This window comes from Microcaecilia unicolor, unplaced genomic scaffold (genome assembly GCF_901765095.1).
Source record: "Microcaecilia unicolor unplaced genomic scaffold, aMicUni1.1, whole genome shotgun sequence".
Taxonomy (NCBI): domain Eukaryota; kingdom Metazoa; phylum Chordata; class Amphibia; order Gymnophiona; family Siphonopidae; genus Microcaecilia; species Microcaecilia unicolor.
The window spans coordinates 175,810-195,474 of NW_021963096.1; the positions used below are offsets into that span (position 1 = coordinate 175,810).

General features: G+C 45.1%; 1 protein-coding gene across 1 annotated transcript in view; it reads left to right on the forward strand.

Moving 5' to 3' along the window:
• Positions 1 to 19,665, forward strand: part of LOC115458927 (amine oxidase [flavin-containing] A-like) — a 109,483-nt gene that overhangs the window by 70,950 nt on the left and 18,868 nt on the right. Inside the window, exons 6-9 of the mRNA XM_030188783.1 lie at positions 2,402 to 2,543; positions 3,530 to 3,679; positions 5,250 to 5,409; positions 10,899 to 10,995. Of these exons, the coding sequence (XP_030044643.1) occupies positions 2,402 to 2,543; positions 3,530 to 3,679; positions 5,250 to 5,409; positions 10,899 to 10,995 (549 nt within the window). The remainder of the gene's footprint in view (positions 1 to 2,401; positions 2,544 to 3,529; positions 3,680 to 5,249; positions 5,410 to 10,898; positions 10,996 to 19,665) is intronic.

Here is a 19,665-nt window from a genome sequence, read left to right on the forward strand (position 1 = left end):
GCTGGGCCCCACCATTAGACAAAACACCCCCCCTCAACTTTAATATTTAAAAGTATGATGTCCATTTATGCATTGTTGCAAGAAGGGTGGAACTGGGATGATCATGGTTGTTGAGTTTATCAAAATCTCAAGGAGGGAACTAGGGACCCGAAAGCCGCGTAAGCATCTACGCGTGCCCAACGCATGCCAAAATGGAGTTGCCGCCTGGCTACTGCGTGGCTCTTGCGGTAATTTCATTTTTGGCGCGCTTCCGCTACGCATGTCTGAAAAATATTTTTATTTTTGGCGCACGTAGGTCATTACAGCCCGGTTATCACATGAGACTTTACCGCTAGGTCAATGGCTGGCGGTAAGGTCTCAGACCCAAAAAATACGGGCGGCAATTTTCATTTTGCCGCACGTCCATTTTCAGCAAGAATTTTTAAAAAGGCATTTTTTTTACAGGTGCGCTGAAAAATGATTCTGCGCGCGCCCAAAAGACGCATCTACACTACAGCAGACCAAGCACTAACCAGGCAGTAATTGACATTATATGCGCGCTGACGATTACCGCCCAGTTAACACGCAAGATATTATCGCTAAGTCAATGGCTGGCGGTAAGGTCTCAGACCCAAAATGGACGCGGGGCAATTTTGATTTTGCCGCATGTCCGTTTTCGGCAAAAAAAGAGGCCTTTTTTTACAGGCGCGCTGAAAAATAGGTCGGCACGCGCTCAAAACCCGCGCCTACACTACCGCAAGCCATTTTTCAGCGTGCCTTTGTAAAAGGACCCCTTAATTTGGAATCTACAGTCCGTTTAGCTAGCAAGCCATGACGATGTGGATTACACTGTCAAATCATACATACTTTAAAAATACAATAAAAATATTTAATTATAAAAACAATACCATATAAAGCGTTTTAAGAATGGCATCTAAAACCATCATCATACAAAGAAAACAGGCAACAACCACCTCTATGATGTCATAGAACCACTGAACCAATCACTAGTGATTTCCTAGCACTGACCACTTAGGGGTGAATTCTATATATGGTGCCGAAAAAAGTGGAATTCTATAACTGTAGGCGCAACCACTTATGCCATGTCTATGACTGGTGTAAATGGTGGCACCAAAATGCAGGAATTCTATAAAGCACGTGCAAGAACAGTGGGAACGCCCATGACCCGCCCATGACCCACCCATGACCTGCCCCCCACCCATGACCTGCCCATGACCCGCCTATGACCTGCCCATGACCTGCCCATGACCCACCCATGACCTGCCTATGACCTGCCCATGATCCACCCATGACCTGCCTATGACCTGCCCATGACCCACCCATGACCTGCCCATGACCCACCCATGACCTGCCTATGACCTGCCCATGATCCACCCATGACCTGCCTATGACCTGCCCATGACCTGCCCATGGCCCACCCATGACCTGCCTATGACCCAGCCGTGACCTGCCCATGACCCACCCATGACCTGCCCATGACCCACCTATGACCTGCCCATGACCCACCCATGACCCACCCATGACCTGCCCATGACCCACCCATGACCTGCCTATGACCTGCCCATGACCCAGCCGTGACCTGCCCATGACCCACCCATGACCTGCCCATGACCCACCCATGCTTCTCCTAGGTCAACACCCCTATTACAGTTATGCTCAAGAACACTTAGATGCCCAGTTATAGAATAGCACCTAAGTACAATTACACGACTAATTACCGTTTCACTCCCATTTTGACGCTTGACTACTGTTATGTGCCATTTTCATACCTGAAGTTAGGCACTTAGGGGCCCTTTTATGAAAGGGTTGCTGTGTGGAACCCGGAGCTACCGCTGGCAAAGCACGGCTGCCAACAATAGTTCCGCCTCCAGCGCGCGCCATTTCTGGTGTGCTGGAAAATATTTTTCTTATTTTTACCATGGCGGTAACCTGGCAGTAATCGGGCAGCGGTTACTGCTGGGTTACCATGAAAGTCGTTACCGTCACCTCAATGGTTGGCCATAAGAGCTCCACGCCGTATAGCTACACGGTAAAGGCAATCTTACCGCACACCCGTTTTATTTTTAGGAGACTTTTGCCTGCTGCGGTAAAAAGGGCCCTGGCGCACAGGAAAAAACGGCCCCCACCTCTACTGCAGGGCCTTTTTTTACCGCAGCTTGGTAAAAGGACCCCTTAATTTGCACCTAACTCATGGCGCACTTCGTAGAATTAACCTGTTAGTAACAAAACACCTTCCAAAAAGTTCAGTGATGAAGATACTTGAAGATGAGGGAGTGTAAGGCCGAGCGTTCGCCTAGGCGCCCATTACCCTTGCACTAGGACTGTCAGTGTGGTAGAACCCCGAGGGAGAAGCAGAGCTAGTCACCACGCAAACCTATCTTCTGCTCTTTTCCACATGCAGCGCGGCCCGGAGATTTGCGACGCTTTTTGTGAACGTTAACGTGACTTCAGAACCCCATCAAGTGTCCATGCTCTGGTTCCTGTGGTATGCGAAGCTCTGTGGAGGGATCGTAAGGATGTTCTCCATTACCAACGGAGGGCAGGTAAGCAAGACGATCGTGCGTTGTAAAGAACCCACAACTCATTAATTACACCTCGGACGGAAGGAAAGAAAACAGCCCTTGCCACATATTAAATACAACCATTAACATTGCAAATCAGAAAAGAGACTTAACTTGTATCTAAGACACAGGTAGGTTAGACTAGCGTTAATTTAGAGATGCTTTTCACTAATATATCTCTCAGTTAAGAAGGACAGGAACTGTTTATCAGCTCCTGGGTTTCCCCAAAGTAGGGTTACCATATTTGGTCCCCCCCAAAAAGAGGATACATGCCCTGCCCCCCCCCCGCCACCCCCTTTCACACACTACCCCGCCTCCTGTCACATATCGCCCCACCCCTTTCACCCCCCATCCCCGTCACCCCCCTAAGGATATCCTAGCCTCCCCTCCCCTTACCTTACTCTGCTGCCCTGGTGGTCTACTGACCTCTTTCCTGCCCGGAGTGCTGCCCTGCATTCAGTTTCCCTTGCAATGCTGAGTGCTGGTGGTCCCAGCGCTGATTCAAAATGGCCGCCGAGAGTTGAAGCGTATGGCAGAGCAGAGTTAGCCGCTCGGGAATTAAGCTGCCCTCTTTGATATAAAAATTTTGTGTGCTTAATGTTTAAGTATTGTATTGTATTTCTTAATGTCTTGGATCGATTACCTAAATTTGTGGGCGTTAGCTTGGAATATTATTGCGCAGTGTTAATTTACAGAGTCTATTTGGTTCTTACTCTTTAGAGTTGTGTATTATCACTCATAAGTATAAATTATGAATGTTAAAATTGATAAATAAAGAATTAAAAAAAAAAAAAGAAATCTCATTTAAGAGATATCTGGAGGTTTTCTCTTTGAAAGTCACTTTGTATTTACTCTCCCAAAAAGCCTGACTCTTTAGATCTGGAATTTTGAAGGGAGACCACTGCAGAAAGCGTGACCATGCTTGTTTTATTTTTCTCCTATGTTTCCAAACTTGCATGCGATCCCAGGAGAGAAAGTTTGTTGGGGGCTCTGGTCAGATCAGTGAGAAGATTATGGAGCGCTTGGAAGGCCGGGTAAAGCTGGAGAGGCCAGTGGTCAGCATCAACCAGTCCGGAGATGGCGTCATCGTGGAGACCCTGAACCACGAGATACATGAGGTAACTGAGCCAAGCCACAGCCCCGTGGGATCCAAGGGATTGTGGGCTGCAGCTTTTGAGAAGACCAGTTAAAGTTTCCTTCGCCAGGTGGGCCCTTTGCCTCCTCCGTTGCCTTGGCAATTGCTAAAACCAGGGGCGTAGCCAGACAACAGATTTTGGGTGGGCCTAGGCAAGAAGTGGGTGGGCACCAAGTGTTCTCCCCCCCCCCACCCCCCCACCCAAAAAATATCTCAGCTGGTGGGAAAACGCTTCTATCCATCTTGGCAGTCTGCAGAAGGCATGCACTGAAAACTGAGCATGCACAGGTGCCATTATTGTGGAGAGTAGCGTTTTCGTTACCATCAGGGGGAAATTTTGAGCTGGCCAAGCTTGGGATCCTCACCAGCTACTGCTAAACATGTGCTACTGTTGGGCGGGCCTGAGCCCTAAGTGGGTGGGGTTTAGCCACTGGCTAAAACGGCACTGAAATGCAAAGACTGCCCACCCAGATTTTGGTTTTAAAACTTTACACGCACCTCTTGTTTTCTGGGTCTTAGAATGCCCTAGCGATTCCCATTCATTAGCCCATTCCTGTATTCAGCCGGGAATATTCAAGATGCTCCAAGCTGGAGCTTGCTTTCTTTTTGACCCTCAAGGTTTCCTGCTCCCCTTTATTTAATTTAATCAGTCTGTGCAATGCTTTCCTGATCACAAGCATTCAGCGCCGATGTCTCAGCTCACAGGTCATTGTGGACCTGTTGAGGGCAATTAACCCGAGTCCCTGAGGAAAACATTGAAACCCGCGGTGTCGGGCGCAATCAGGGGAAGCCCAAGTGGATTACAGAATTAAGAGACACGGACACGGCTTAAAGACAAGATAAGTTTATCATTATTTGGAGCACATGTAGTTTGAGCACTCTTACGTGTTTGCAATAGCACTTATAAAAAATTAACTAAGGAATAGCCCAATGAAGAGATGCTATGCCACGAGGCAAAAGAATCAATGACATTGTCTTTACAAGTGGTATCTTCTGAGGGTTCCCTTATATAAATATAAGAACGTATCACACTATGAATATGTATATATAAAAACAATGTGTAAAGAGAAAAGTTCAAGGTATTGCTATTTGCAGGCATTGAGTTCATATCTTTGGTTTTGTAGTTTATTCCTGATCTAAAGAACATTCAAAGCAATTAACAATGGTGTAAAACCATCTGAATATAGCTCAAGATGGGCACATGCAAATTAATAAGATACACGTGCTCCCTTTCCTTGTCCAGTAGGTGTCACTATCGAGAGAATGCTGGGACTCGCTATCTCTCTCTAGGGGCTGTGAGCGCTGACTGTACTGTAATATCAGCCCAGCTGCACAGAGAAGCAAAAGCCTGACCCGTTAATAGAAAACCTCATTAACTTTATGCTTCCTCTCTGCACTTTCCTAAATCTTTCCTTCTCTGACTCCATTGTATTACAGTGTTGGTACGTGAAATGTAGTTATTGCACTTTCTAATGTACGCCGGGGTTGGCTGCAGTTGTTGGCAGTGTGCTGTGTATGAAAAAAACATCCCAGTGTCTTTCCTTTTCCTGTAGGGCAAGTATGTAATTTGTGCCATACCCCCAGTCCTGACGACAAAGATTCACTGTAACCCGGAGCTGCCAGCTTTGAGAAACCAGCTGATCCAGCGGCTTCCAATGGGATCCGTCATTAAGTGCATGGTATACTACAAGGAAGCTTTTTGGAGGACAATGGGTGTGTATACCGTAAAGTCAAGGGGACAGATGTGAAATAGACTGCTCCCAGAGTCACACTGCAGCCTTGGGGGAGGGGGGGGGGGAATATTCCGACAGCATGGAAAGCCTTATTAAGGACAGTTTACTCCATAATTTTATGTTTAAAAGAGAAAGTGGAGTGGAGGAGTGGCCTAGTGGTTAGGGTGGTGGATTTTGGTCCTGGGGAACTGGGTTCGATTCCCACTTCAGGCACAGGCAGCTCCTTGTGACTCTGGGCAAGTCACTTAACCCTCCATTGCCCCATGTAAGCCGCATTGAGCCTGCCATGAGAGGGAAAGCACAGGGTACAAATGTAACAAAAATAAAATAGATACTATTGGAGATTCTACATGGAATGTTGCTATTCCACTAGCAATATTCCATGTAGAAGCCTGCGCGGCCACATTGGTGATCTGCAAGGGCCGACTTCTACATGGAATGTTGCTAGTGGAATAGCAACATTCCATGTAGAATCTCAAATAGTAGCAACAGTGGAGGAGTGGCCTAGTGGTTAGGGTGGTGGACTTTGGTCCTGGGGAACTGAGGAACTGAGTTTGATTCCCACTTCAGGCACAGGCAGCTCCTTGTGACTCTGGGCAAGTCACTTAACCCTCCATTGCCCCATGTAAGCCGCATTGAGCCTGTCATGAGTGGGAAAGCGCAGGGTACAAATGTAATAAAAATAAATAAAAAGCAAAACCATGAATGGCATAGGGAAAACAAGTGGTTCCATGAGAGCAGAAATGCCAGTGCTGCAGCTCCAGTCACCAGTGGATATCATAACCCCTTAACGTGGAAAACTCTTTAACTACTGCACTGTCAGCTGTATGGTAATAGAACACTGCAGCGCCAGCTGTTTTGTAGTAAATACAGTGCAGTACCGGCTGTCTTGTAATAAGTACACTGCAGTGCTGGCTGTATTGTAATAGGAACACTGCAGTGCCAGCTGTTTTGTAATAATTACACCGCAGTACCAGCTGTTTTGTAATAAGTACACTGCAGTGCTGGCTGTATTGTAATAGGAACACTGCAGTGACAGCTGTTTTGTAATAATTACAGTACCAGCTGTTTTGTAATAAGTACACTGCAGTGCTGGCTGTATTGTAATAGGAACACTGCAGTGCCAGCTGTTTTGTAATAATTACACCGCAGTACCAGCTGTTTTGTAATAAGTACACTGCAGTGCTGGCTGTATTGTAATAGGAACACTGCAGTGACAGCTGTTTTGTAATAAGTGCACTGCAGTGCTGGCTGTATGGGATAAGGAACATTGCAGTACCAGCAGTTTTGTAATAAGTACACCGCAGTGCGGGCTGTATTGTAATAGGAACACTGCAGTGGCAGCTGTTTTGTAATAAGTACAGTGCAGTACCGGCTGTCTTGTAATAAGTACACTGCAGTGCCAGTTGTTTTGTAATAATTACAGTACCAGCTGTTTTGTAATAAGTACACTGCAGTGCTGGCTGTATGGGATAAGGAACATTGCAGTACCAGCAGTTTTGTAATAAGTACACCGCAGTGCGGGCTGTATTGTAATAGGAACACTGCAGTGCCAGCTGTTTTGTAATAAGTGCACTGCAGTGCTGGCTGTATTGTAATAGGAACACTGCAGTGACAGCTGTTTTGTAATAAGTACAGTGCAGTACCGGCTGTCTTGTAATAAGTACACTGCAGTGCCAGTTGTTTTGTAATAATTACAGTACCAGCTGTTTTGTAATAAGTACACCGCAGTGCGGGCTGTATTGTAATAGGAACACTGCAGTGCCAGCTGTTTTGTAATAATTACACCGCAGTACCAGCTGTTTTGTAATAAGTACACTGCAGTGCTGGCTGTATTGTAATAGGAACACTGCAGTGACAGCTGTTTTGTAATAAGTACACTGCAGTGCTGGCTGTATGAGATAAGGAACATTGCAGTACCAGCAGTTTTGTAATAAGTACACCGCAGTGCGGGCTGTATTGTAATAGGAACACTGCAGTGCCAGCTGTTTTGTAATAAGTGCACTGCAGTGCTGGCTGTATTGTAATAGGAACACTGCAGTGACAGCTGTTTTGCAATAAGTACAGTGCAGTACCGGCTGTCTTGTAATAAGTACACTGCATTGCCAGTTGTTTTGTAATAATTACAGTACCAGCTGTTTTGTAATAAGTACACTGCAGTGCTGGCTGTATGGGATAAGGAACATTGCAGTACCAGCAGTTTTGTAATAAGTACACCGCAGTGCGGGCTGTATTGTAATAGGAACACTGCAGTGACAGCTGTTTTGTAATAAGTACAGTGCAGTACCGGCTGTCTTGTAATAAGTACACTGCAGTGCCAGTTGTTTTGTAATAATTACAGTACCAGCTGTTTTGTAATAAGTACACTGCAGTGCTGGCTGTATGGGATAAGGAACATTGCAGTACCAGCAGTTTTGTAATAAGTACACCGCAGTGCGGGCTGTATTGTAATAGGAACACTGCAGTGCCAGCTGTTTTGTAATAAGTACACTGCAGTGCCGGCTATGTGTTAATCTGCAGTACTGAGGGACTCGGTAGCTCTGTCCCTGGAATGCATTTGATGGGTCACTTATAGTTCATTTTGTGTTCTATCCATTTTCAGACCTGAGGAAAGGTGTGTCAGCTCCCAAAAGCTAGTCTGGTTTGAGGACAGTCCCGGGACAGTTGGAGCTCAGAGGCCTGCAGCACTTATGGCTACACTCTCAGGACGCTCCATATAGCCAATAACCCAGTCCAAACTTAGATGTGTTCAAAACTGTGAAGGGTTTACTATAACTGGGATATTCAGATAACTGGGACAGTCACTTTAGAGCAGGGATGTCCAACCTTGGAATTCCCCAATGAATATGCATGAGATCTATTGACGTACAATGGAGTCAATGCATAAAAATAGATCTCATGCATATTCATTGGGGAAATCCTGAAAACTTGACTGGATTGTGGGCCTTGAGGACTGAGGTTGCACAACCCTGCTTTAGAGACTTGCATTTGCCAGGAAGTTTAAGCAAAGACACTTCCACTCCTTCACGCTCTCTTAGTTTAGTTACGGTGCTTAGAGTAACATAGAGAGGCATAATCGAACGGGGGTGCCCATCTCTAAGAGCGCCCATCTCTGGGGACAGCCCCGGGAAGGGGCAGAGCCAACCGTATTATCGAACAAGGTGGGCATCCATCTTTCGTTTCGATAATACGGTTGGGGCCAACACTACCATAGCCCTTAAAGGGTAACGGGGGGCACCTAGATGTGGGTACAGTGGGTTTCAGGTGGGTTTTGGAGGGCTCACATTTACCAGCACAAATGTAACAGGTAGGGTGGGATGGGCCTGGGTCCGCCTGCCTGAAGTGCACTGCAGTACCCACTAAAAACAGCTCCAGGGACCTGCATAGTGCTGTGATGGAGCTGGGTATGACATTTGAGGCTGGCATAGAGGCTGGAAAAAATGTTTTTTAATGTGTTTTTTGGGTGGGAGGGGGTTGGTGACCACTGGGGGAGTAAGGGGAGGTCATCCCCAATTCCCTCTGGTGGTCATCTGGTCAGTTCGGGCATCTTTTCGAGGCTTGGTCGTGAACAAAAAGGGACCAAGTAAAGTCAGCCAAATGCTCGACAGGGACGCCCTTCTTTTTTCCATTATCGGCCGAGGATGGCCATCTCTTAACCATGCCCCGTCCCGCCTTTGGGTACACTGCCGACACGCCCCCTTGAACTTTGGTCGTCCCCGTGATGGAAAGCAGTTGAGGGCGGCCAAAATTGGCTTTCGATTATGCCGATTTGGCCGACCCTGAGAGAAGGGCGCCCATCTCCCGATTTGTGTCGGAAGATGGGCGCCCTTCTCCTTCGAAAATAAGCAGGATAGTAACATAGTAAATGACGACAGATAAAAACCTGTATGGTCCATCCAGTCTGCCCAACAAGATAAACTCATTTTACATGGTATGCGATACTTTATATGTATACCAGTGTAAACCTGTGTACTACTACTACTATTTAGCATTTCTATAGCGCTGCAAGGCGTACAAAACTGGTTCATCCCCTGAGGGACATCTGCTAGGGAGGGGCATTTGCTTGACACAACATAGGAAATGCTGTTAATAGCGCAGACCTTTTTGAGCGGCTGTGCAATCTTTCAAAAGAGTGCACACTGTCTCCCAGATTCTACATATGGTGCCTAAAAGTGCACGCTGAATCTTTGGCACATGCCCAAGTTGATCAATGAGCCCTTAATGAGCAACAATTGGGCTCTAACAACCCATTACTGCAGTTAATTGGCGTCAATTAGAATTTGAGTGCGCAACTGGCTCGGCACCTAACTCTCACAGTGCATATCTGAAAAGGGGCATGGCCAGGGGGCGTGGCCAGGGGCGTTCCAAAAAGTTGCATGTGGAATTACAGAATTTGCCCACAGTGCCCCTAATTTGGGCACCGGTATTCACAGCTGCTTTTCACAGGCAGAAGTACAGTGTCCAAAATTTAGGTGCTGGATCTGTGTCAAACGCTCTCTTTCTAGAATAGCCCTTAGCGCTGAATTTTGACGTCATCGAATTTTCAGTGTCATTTTCTGAATTCCCTCTTGTGGGTCATGTGTTTACTGTTCATGAAGAGTGTGTCCTGTTTGCAAACAATGTGTACTTGATGGTGTGTGTGTGACTGAACATACAGACGCTATGGAGTGGAGGAGTAGCCTAGTGGTTAGTGCAGCAGACTTTGATCCTCAAAAGAGGACCTTCATCATGAACAGGGCTTACGCTTTCTGAATTAGCGTGTGCTCTTAATGACGTTGTTCCCATATGGAAAAAATCCCAACCCAAAGAAAACATTCCCGCAAATGACACGAGAGAAACATGAACATTTTCGACCTGTGTTTTCCTGATCATAACACTTACTATTTCTGAACATTTTGCCGTTGTTTTAAAGCAGTAGGTAGAGACCCTACCATGTAATGTACTGACAAATGTTCCCGGCATATTGGAACCATGCCATATATGTTGTAACGGGGGGAGGGACACCAGCACGTCTCAAACAACTGAAGACAGAACATATTCCTCCGACCCCACCATCCTCAGGGATATGCCGATGATCACATGCAGACCACGTTCTGTTGTATGTTATGACACAAATTAGGAAGAGCATCGTGTAACTGGAGCTATCTGTAACATAGTAAATGACGGCAGAAAAAGACCTGCATGGTCCATCCAGTCTGCCCAACAAGACAAACTCATATGTGCTACTTTTTGTGTATACCCTACTTTGATTGTACCTGTCCTCTTCAGGGCACAGACTGTATAAGTCTGCCCAGCACTATCCTCGCCTCCCACCACTGGCTAGCTCTGCCACCCAATCTCGGCTAAGCTCCTTCTGTGTCTTAACACACGAAAGAATGTGCACCACTGGTGTAACGACACAATAATTCAGATACCTAATGTTCTTCCGACAGATTCTGTAACGCCCATCTGTTTTTCCACCTGTAACAGGCTACTCCGGTTCTATGATCATCGAGGATGAAGATGCGCCCATTGGGGTTGCGCTGGATGACACCAAGCCTGACGGTTCTGTTCCTGCCATTATGGGGTAATGGGTGATACAGGCTGTATATGTATTTTGTACAGTATTTCATATAGAAGAAAATGCACACAGTGGGCAGAAATAAGCACGTCTGTTATCAGATATAATCTTAGCTTGCAGGATTACTTGCAAAACCGAGTTACCCATCTTTTTTGTCCCATTGTGTCTCTCTGGGATCGTATGCCTTGATTTTCTCTGGGTCTTAAGTAGAGAATGACACGGGGATAAAATATATCCTGTCCTCGCCCCATCCCCGTGGGTTCTGTCTCCGTCCCCATCCCGTCCCCGCAGGCCCCATCTCCGTCCCCACCCCGTCCCCGCAGGCCCCATCTCCGTCCCCACAGGCCCCATCTCCGTCCCCGCCCCGTCCCCGCAGGTTCTGTCCCCATCCCTGCTCCATCCCAGTGGGCTCTGTTCTCATCTGCAGAATCCTCAAACACTTATGATTTTATGTTTAAATCTTTTTATTAAAGTATAAAACGGAACAATATGCTGTGCAACTATTGTGTATAAATCACAAATGGAAAACAATAATAACAATGAGCAACTATAATAAACCCTCCCACCACCACCACCCTCTACCCTTCCAACCCCAACAATAGCTGACTTCTACTACCCAAGGAATCCTAATCCACCCTGTTAAAATGTCCAGGGGTACCAAATACAACCCATTCTGTATGCCCTAGAGGGGAGAAATATGCCCTGTGAAGCACTGTTATGTTTTTTTAATCTGTGGACGAATAAGGAGTCATCAACAATCTCAGGATTCAGTCTAGCTCTCCCGTCTTCCACAGTCCCTCTTGTAATAGAAGATTTCTTCTTAGAAGATGTGCTGGTAGCAGGAATGTACAGGATCCCCCTTGCAAATTTTGCTAGCTGTGGCCAGCATGTTTCTTATTTTTCCAAAAAATAAAAAGATTGTTGTCTGCATCAATCAAACATAAATAACAGTCCAGTTCATTGACAGGCTTCAAAATAAAAAGTGACACGGGGACAGAGTTTGTCCCCGTCCTGACGGGTTCTGTCCTCATTCCTGCTCTGTCCCCGTGGGATCAGTCCCCACCCCATCCCTGTAGGCTCTTTCCCCGTCCCCGTCCCCATCCCCGTAGTTACTGTGGGTTCCCGTCCCTGTGTCATTCTCTAGTCTTAAGTAAGTAAAAATATATTCCTATATCCCGCAAAAAAGTTCTATGCGGACCACATGTCAAGAAACCAGGCAATCCCCGGGAATTAACATCAGTAGAAGAAACTGACATAGAAGGTAGTTCCTAAAATTGAAAGACTAAAGTGTTTTTCTAAATAATACATAGGACCCAAGAGTTCTAATGAGTTGGAAGAGAGTTCCATATTTAGCAGCGAATCCCGTAGAATGTGTGATAACCTTATTGCTGCAATGTCTTCATTGGGGGAGGGGTGGGAATGGGAGTTTGATATACCACGTATATGTGGTTACAATCCTCATGAGGTGGATACCTTTAGGATTTGGAAAACTTAATAATAATGAGTTTCACAATCTATTTTAACCTAATGGCACTTGGAAAACCAATCAAGTTTAAGATATATTACAGATAAAGAATGTTAAAGATTGTAATGCGTAACTTGAATTGGATCCGTGCTTCTATAGGCAATAATGTAATCTGATGAACAATGGGGTAACTCTGTCCATCTACTGAGCAGAAAATATCACAAGAGCTGCCGTACTATGAATGGTCTGCAGCTTCTTTAACAAAAGTTTAGGACAACCCAGAAGGACTATCCTGCTTATTTTCGAAGGAGAAGGCCGGCCACCTTTCGATGCAAATCGGGAGATGGCCGGCCATCTCCTAAACCCGGCCAAATCGGTATAATCGAAAGCCGATTTTGGCCGGCTTCAACTGCTTTCTGTCGCAGGGGCGGCCAAAGTTCAAGGCGGCGTTTCAGGAGGGTACAGAAGGCGGGACGGGGGCGTGGTTACGAGATGGCCGGCTTCGGCCAATAATGGAAAAAAGAAGGCCGGCTCTGACGAGCACTTGGCCGGCTTTACTCGGTCCATTTATTTTTAGGACCAAGCCTCAAAAAAGTGCCCCAACTGACTAGATGACCACCGGAGGGAATTGGGGATCACCTCCCCTTACTCCCCCAGTGGTCACCAACCCTCTCCCACACACAAAAAATATTATAAACATTTTTGTGCCAGCCTCTATGCCAGCCTCAAATGTCATACCCAGCTCCATCACAGCACTATGCAGGTCCCTGGAGTAGTTTTTAGTGGGTACTGCAGTGGACTTCAGGCAGGGAGACCCAGGCCCACCCCCCCTACCTGTTACGCTTGTGGTGATAAACATGAGCCCTCCAAAACCCACCCAAAACCCACTGTACCCACATGTAGGTGCCCCCCTTCACCCATAAGGGCTATGGTAGTGCTGTACAGTTGTGGGTAGTGGGTTTGGAGGGTTTTGGGGGCTCAGTACACAAGGTAAGGGAGCTATGCACCTGGGAGCAATTTCTGAAGTCCACTGCAGTGCCCCCTAGGGTGCCCGGTTGGTGTCCTGGCATGTGAGGGGGACCACTGCACTATAAATGCTGGCTCCTCCCACGACCAAAGGGCTTGGATTTGGCCGGGTTTGAGATGGCCGCCATTAGTTTCCATTATCGGCGGCGATCTCTAATGCCGGCCATCTCTAACGCTGGCCCAAATGTTGAGATTTGGCCAGCCATCTTGTTTCGATAATACGGTCGGGTATGCTGCTTTCCAGGGCCGGCCTTAGAGATGGACGCCCATATAGATGGCCGGCCCCGTTCGATTATGCCCCTCCATATTACAATAGTCAAGTTGAGTTAACAAGAGACTCTGGAGCCGGTCACGTGACGCGATGAGCGGGAGAAGACGCTGAGTGCGCAGCTCCTGCCTTCCCTTAGATTCTTTATCAAAAATTCATCCTAAAAATTGGATACAATACCCCACAAACGAAGGTAAACGAAGAGTGCTTAAAAGGAGAAAAGTTTAATACCAATTTGGAGGAGAATGACATCTAAGATTACCAGAAAAGATAGAGAAAAGACCCGGCCGCCCGATGACAAGATGGCGGCTCCGGCGAGCCCGGGGACATCAGCGGTGGGATCCGCGTGGGCAGCCGAGATTGTTGGGGAGGTTACTCAGGCATTGGAAGCCATATTGGAGAAAAAGCTGGGAGCGCTGGATAACAAACTAGAACAACTACATAATAGCGTAACGCAGATACAATTGGACATGGGACAATATCAACAACGGGCAAGTGATACGGAAGATCGCGTGGACAAAGTGGAAACAGAAGTAAGCCGCTTACAAAAACTAGTAGCTACTTACGCCGATAAAATCGAGGACCTCGAAAACAGATCGAGGCGTAACAATCTTCGCCTCGTGGGGCTTGCTGAAGATTTAGGAGAACGAGACCTGGCCAAATACCTTGAGACGTGGCTTACCAAAGAACTACAACTACCAACGGAGTTGGGCCCGCTGCGAATTGAAAGAGCGCATCGGCTGGGCCTTAAGCAGGGAGCAGAAGGGCGGCCCAGGGTAGTTATTTGTCGCATACTTAATTTTGCCCACAAGGTAGCCATTTTGCAGGCGATGAGAGGTGGAAAAGATCTACACAGTGGCAATAGGAAAGTATTATGCTTTCAAGATTACTCTGCCGCGGTAGCGGCGCAACGAAAGAAATTTTCCCCAGTGTGCTCGGAGTTGATACAGCGAAAAGTTAGATTTGCACTGATGTATCCAGCGAAATTGCGAGTAACACACCAAACGGGAAATAAAATATTTACCACAGCAGAGGAGGCGAAAGAGTTCCTAGATCAACTGGAAGGAGAAAAATGAAGTGCTACTAAGCTCAAATGAAGAATATATAAAATTAGAAGGGATAAATAACCAATGCACCAATTGGGGGCACTAAGCTCAAGAGATCTCAACAGAAAGACAATGATAATTAATAGTATTCTCACCCTGAAGCTGAGACTGTGTTTAACCAACATAGCAGAACAGATATGGGTGTAAACAGTAGAAAACATCAACAGAAAGAATAAAACACAGAATTCAACTATGAACTTGGTCCCAATGGATGAATCTACATTATAAGGGAGGCTGAGCTTACAAAAAAAGGATACAGTAAGACTGAACTGAAATACAGACTGAGCAATTTTGAAGAAGAGCCCCAACTAAACTCACTAATTTAACTATAACAAATATCTTGATTCAATCTGACAGCAGTTAATACAGAGATGAAGAAAGGTATGATGAACAAATTTGTTAAGCTGTTGTTACTATTAAACTAAGCGCAGAATTTTGGATTCAAGATAGGTATGACTATTGTGGAAATAGTAAGACATAAGAAGCAACTTTAAAGAGAGCTTTAAAGAGGATGTTGGGGCTTAGTTGGAAGGACCCAAATCATATACGTGGGACTATAATTGACACAGAAGAAAATGTTATATCCATAGAAGCCCTGGATTACAAATGAAGTTGTCTTATGGCAGGAACGGGACATAGATGATGAAACACTGATCTGGCCGGTGGAAACCATATAGGTTTATGAGAATGATCATCATAGACTTATTGAACTAACCTAATAGCAGATAGTACAAGGATGAAGAGAAGAATGTTGAGTAATTATAAAACACTGCATTGATATTTATGTTAAGTTGCACTGTATGGTTAAAGGTTAAAATGTGTTAGTAATCGATAGAGGGGTCAAAAATATGTAAAAGATTCATCAGCGAGCTAATATATAGAGGGAAACAGTAGGACGAATATATTGCATACAAATGAGAACAGGGGGAAAACAAAAAAAGGGAAAGGCGTCGAAGGTGACCTAATTCCAATAGGAATAGAAGGGGATAGTAGGGGGGGAGAGGGGATTCCCAGGGGAAGGGAAGGGACAGGGGAGGGGGGGAGGGAGGGAGGGTACAGGAGACATTACCAGAAAACACAAGTGATACCTGAAAAGAAAGATAGACTATTCGCCCGATTATTTGAACAGGGGGGGGGGGGCTGGAGGCTGGGCTGGCTCCTCTCGGACATCAAGATCATGTAAATATGGAGATGGAAGGCCAAGGCAGATACACTAATTAAGGTTATTACATGGAATGTTGGGGGCATCCCTTCGCCTATAAAAAGATCAAAAATCTTAAGACACCTCCAAAGGCTTAGGGCTGACATAGCCTTTTTACAAGAGACACATTTAACTGCAGAAGAACATGCTAAATTGAATAAATGGTGGGTGGGGGAATGTATGTCAACAGCAGCGGTGGGGAGAAAAAGGGGAGTAGCAATTCTAATTAGAAAAGGAATAACAAATCACATTCATAAGACAATCCAGGATCCTGAGGGACGTTATGTGTTAGCTATTGTCACAATTAATAGACAAAAACTCTTATTGGGCAGTATATACGCCCCAAATGTCCTAGATCTTAAATTCTACAAAAAATTAGTGGCAAAAATAGCACGTTTAGAATCTATACCAATAATATTAGGAGGAGATTTTAATATGACCTGGGACCCACAAGTGGACCGATCGCACCCTCCGGCAACAATCCACCGTACACAAACTAGAGGACTACCTGAATTGTGCACCACACTAGATCTCATAGATATATGGAGGACGTTGCATCCTGGGATCAGAGAATATACACATATGTCAAGAGCTCATGGTACCTCTTCCAGGATTGACTACCTATTAACATCAAGCACATTATTTCCCACAATTAGAGACGCTGATATAGGACCGTGCGTTATCTCGGATCATGCGACGGTACATATGAATTGGATGGGGGGAGGGGAAGAAGAGAAATTTCGGGGGTGGACGTTCCCAACGTATTTAGTAAATAATGTGAGATTTCGAGAACATTTACAAACGAAATGGGCAGAGTATAAACATTTTAATGAAGACACAGTACTAACTTCAACTAGTTTTTGGGAAGCTGCAAAGGTGGTCTTGCGGGGAGAAACTATCAGTTTTACTACCCAATACAAGCGTGCAAGAGATAGGGAAATCCTGCGATTGGAGAAACAAATGAGAGAAGTAAATAGACATTATGGCTTAAATCCTTGCCCTCGGCTTAGACAGGAGATATTAGAAATACAGGCGACTTATAACTCCTTATTACATGATAGGGAAGTGAAATCCCAAACATATTATAGATTCCAATTGTATAAATTTGGGAATAAGGGAGGGAAACTTCTGGCAAGAGTTATTGCCCCTAGATACGCTTCCAGAAATATCACTAGTATTAAAACACAAGAGGGAAATGTGATACATTCCAATAAAGAAATTAGACAGGTATTTAAAACATATTATCAACACTTATATAGGTCCACAGAACAAGAAGGGCTATCAGGCACGCAATATCTCCAAAACCTTACGATTCCACAGATAAATGAACATGACTGCAATCTACTGAACGCGGAGATTAGTGAGGATGAGATCACATGGGCTATAAGACATAGCAAGATGGGTAAAGCGCCAGGGCCCGATGGATACAAAGCAGAATTTTATAAATTAATGGGAGAGTCGATTGTACCTACATTAACTAAAGTGTTTAAAGAATGGATATCAAAAGGTACATTACCTGAACATTTAAATCTAGCGCGTATAATTGTGTTTCCAAAGCCTAATCGAGATGAGCAACTAGTAACATCGTATCGCCCTATATCGCTTATTAATCATGAAGCAAAACTATTTGCAAAAATTTTAGCAAATAGACTAGGCCGTGTTCTCCCAAAAATAATCCATGAAGCTCAAGTTGGCTTTGTGCAGGGTAGGTCGGTAGCTAGGAATCTCAGACGAATTTTGACATCATTGGAATATTTAGAGCACACTAATGAACAAGCTTTAATGATTAGTTTTGACGCTGAAAAGGCGTTCGACAAAGTGGAATGGTCTTTCTTATATGAGGTGATGGAGGGATATGGTATAAAAGGAGAGTTTGTACAGGCTATTAAAGCTTTATATGCAGACCCTCTAGCGCAGGTAATGGTCAATGGGAACTTATCTGAGGCAATTCATATAGGCAGGGGAACGAGACAAGGCTGCCCGCTATCGCCCTTACTATTTGCACTATATCTAGACCCTCTAATTAGGGATATTCAAGAATGCCCAGCGGTGCCTGGAGTAGACATACAACACCAGCAGTTCAAACTGGCTGCATTTGCAGATGACTTGCTCATTATTGTAAAGAACCCAAGAGAAGCGCTGGGTAATTTATTAGAGATTTTTAGGGAGTTTGGAGACTACTCGGGATTCACGCTAAACCTTGACAAATCAGAGGCCTTAGCTATAAATACAGATGCCCATAGCCTGTGGCCCATAGATTTCCCTCTAAAGCGGGCAACTAAATCTTTTAAATATTTAGGGATTATATTACCGGTAAATACAAGAGATCTCTATGATTTAATGTTAGCAAACTCAAAGAGCAGACCATGCACCAGTTAAACTCTTGGCAAAATCTTACGATATCCTTGACAGGGAGGATATGTTTAACAAGGATGGTAATAATGCCGAGGTGGCTGTATGTTTTACAAGTTCTACCACTAAAACTCAAGCAGACTGACATAAAATACTTTTATAAACTTCTGAGAAAATTCTGTTGGGCTGGGAAAAGGGCCAAACTTCAATTGAAATTCCTGTTAGGAGGGTGGAGACAAGGGGGAATGGGGATTCCAAATATCAAATACTACAATATGGCTTGCCTGCTAAGACAGGTTAGAGATTGGGTAATGAATGCATCGGATCATACACCACTTGAGTATGAGATAGTGTACTTCGCCCCATATAATTATCTAGCGTTATTACATACCCCGAATAAGATACTCCCCCATAGATTTAAACATAGTGTTTTGCTCCAGCCTACTAGGGAAGCGTGGAGATTTATAGGGAAACTTCTGGGGGGAGACCCCTTTAATACAGAGCTATTAACTATAAGGGGCAACCCGATGTTTGTACCGGGGATAGAGAATCAAACTTTTGTCATGTGGGAAAGAAACGGCATAGCAATTATGCAAGATATATTGGGGGGTGATGGGCATATCAAAGCAGTAACACAAATGCAAACTAACGCACAATGGAGGGATTATTTTGCGCATAGCCAACTCACGCACTATGTGCGCACACTAAATACAGATGAGATTAAGAAACACTTAGGTGAGAAAATTAGAAAATTCTTTGAAGAAATAGCTGAGGAGGTGCCATCAATCTCCAGTATACACCTGAAATTGTGGGGACTGATGCCTGAGAGAGAGTTTAGTCAACTCCGTCAGAAATGGGAAACAGATATAGGCAAGGCATTGACAGGTTGGAATATTGTAAAACAAATACAGGATATGCCCAGAATAGTAGGAGGGGCTAACCTAAGGGAATGTGCGTTTCGCATATTGCATAGGGCTTATTTTACCCAGACACAACTATACAAATCAGGGGGCATCCATACCGCTACCTGCCTGAAATGTCAGAGGGCAGATAATACGCTATATCATGCGATATGGGCGTGTCCAATCATAAAAAAATACTGGAGACATATAGCTGTATTTCTATCTACAACTGTCAATTGTGATATTGCATTGAACCCTCTATGTCTAGTGCTAGATAAACATGACGCCTTTCCCAGGCTAAACAAAGATAAAATGATGCTATGCCGCAAAACATGTCTCATTGCCAAGAAATGCAT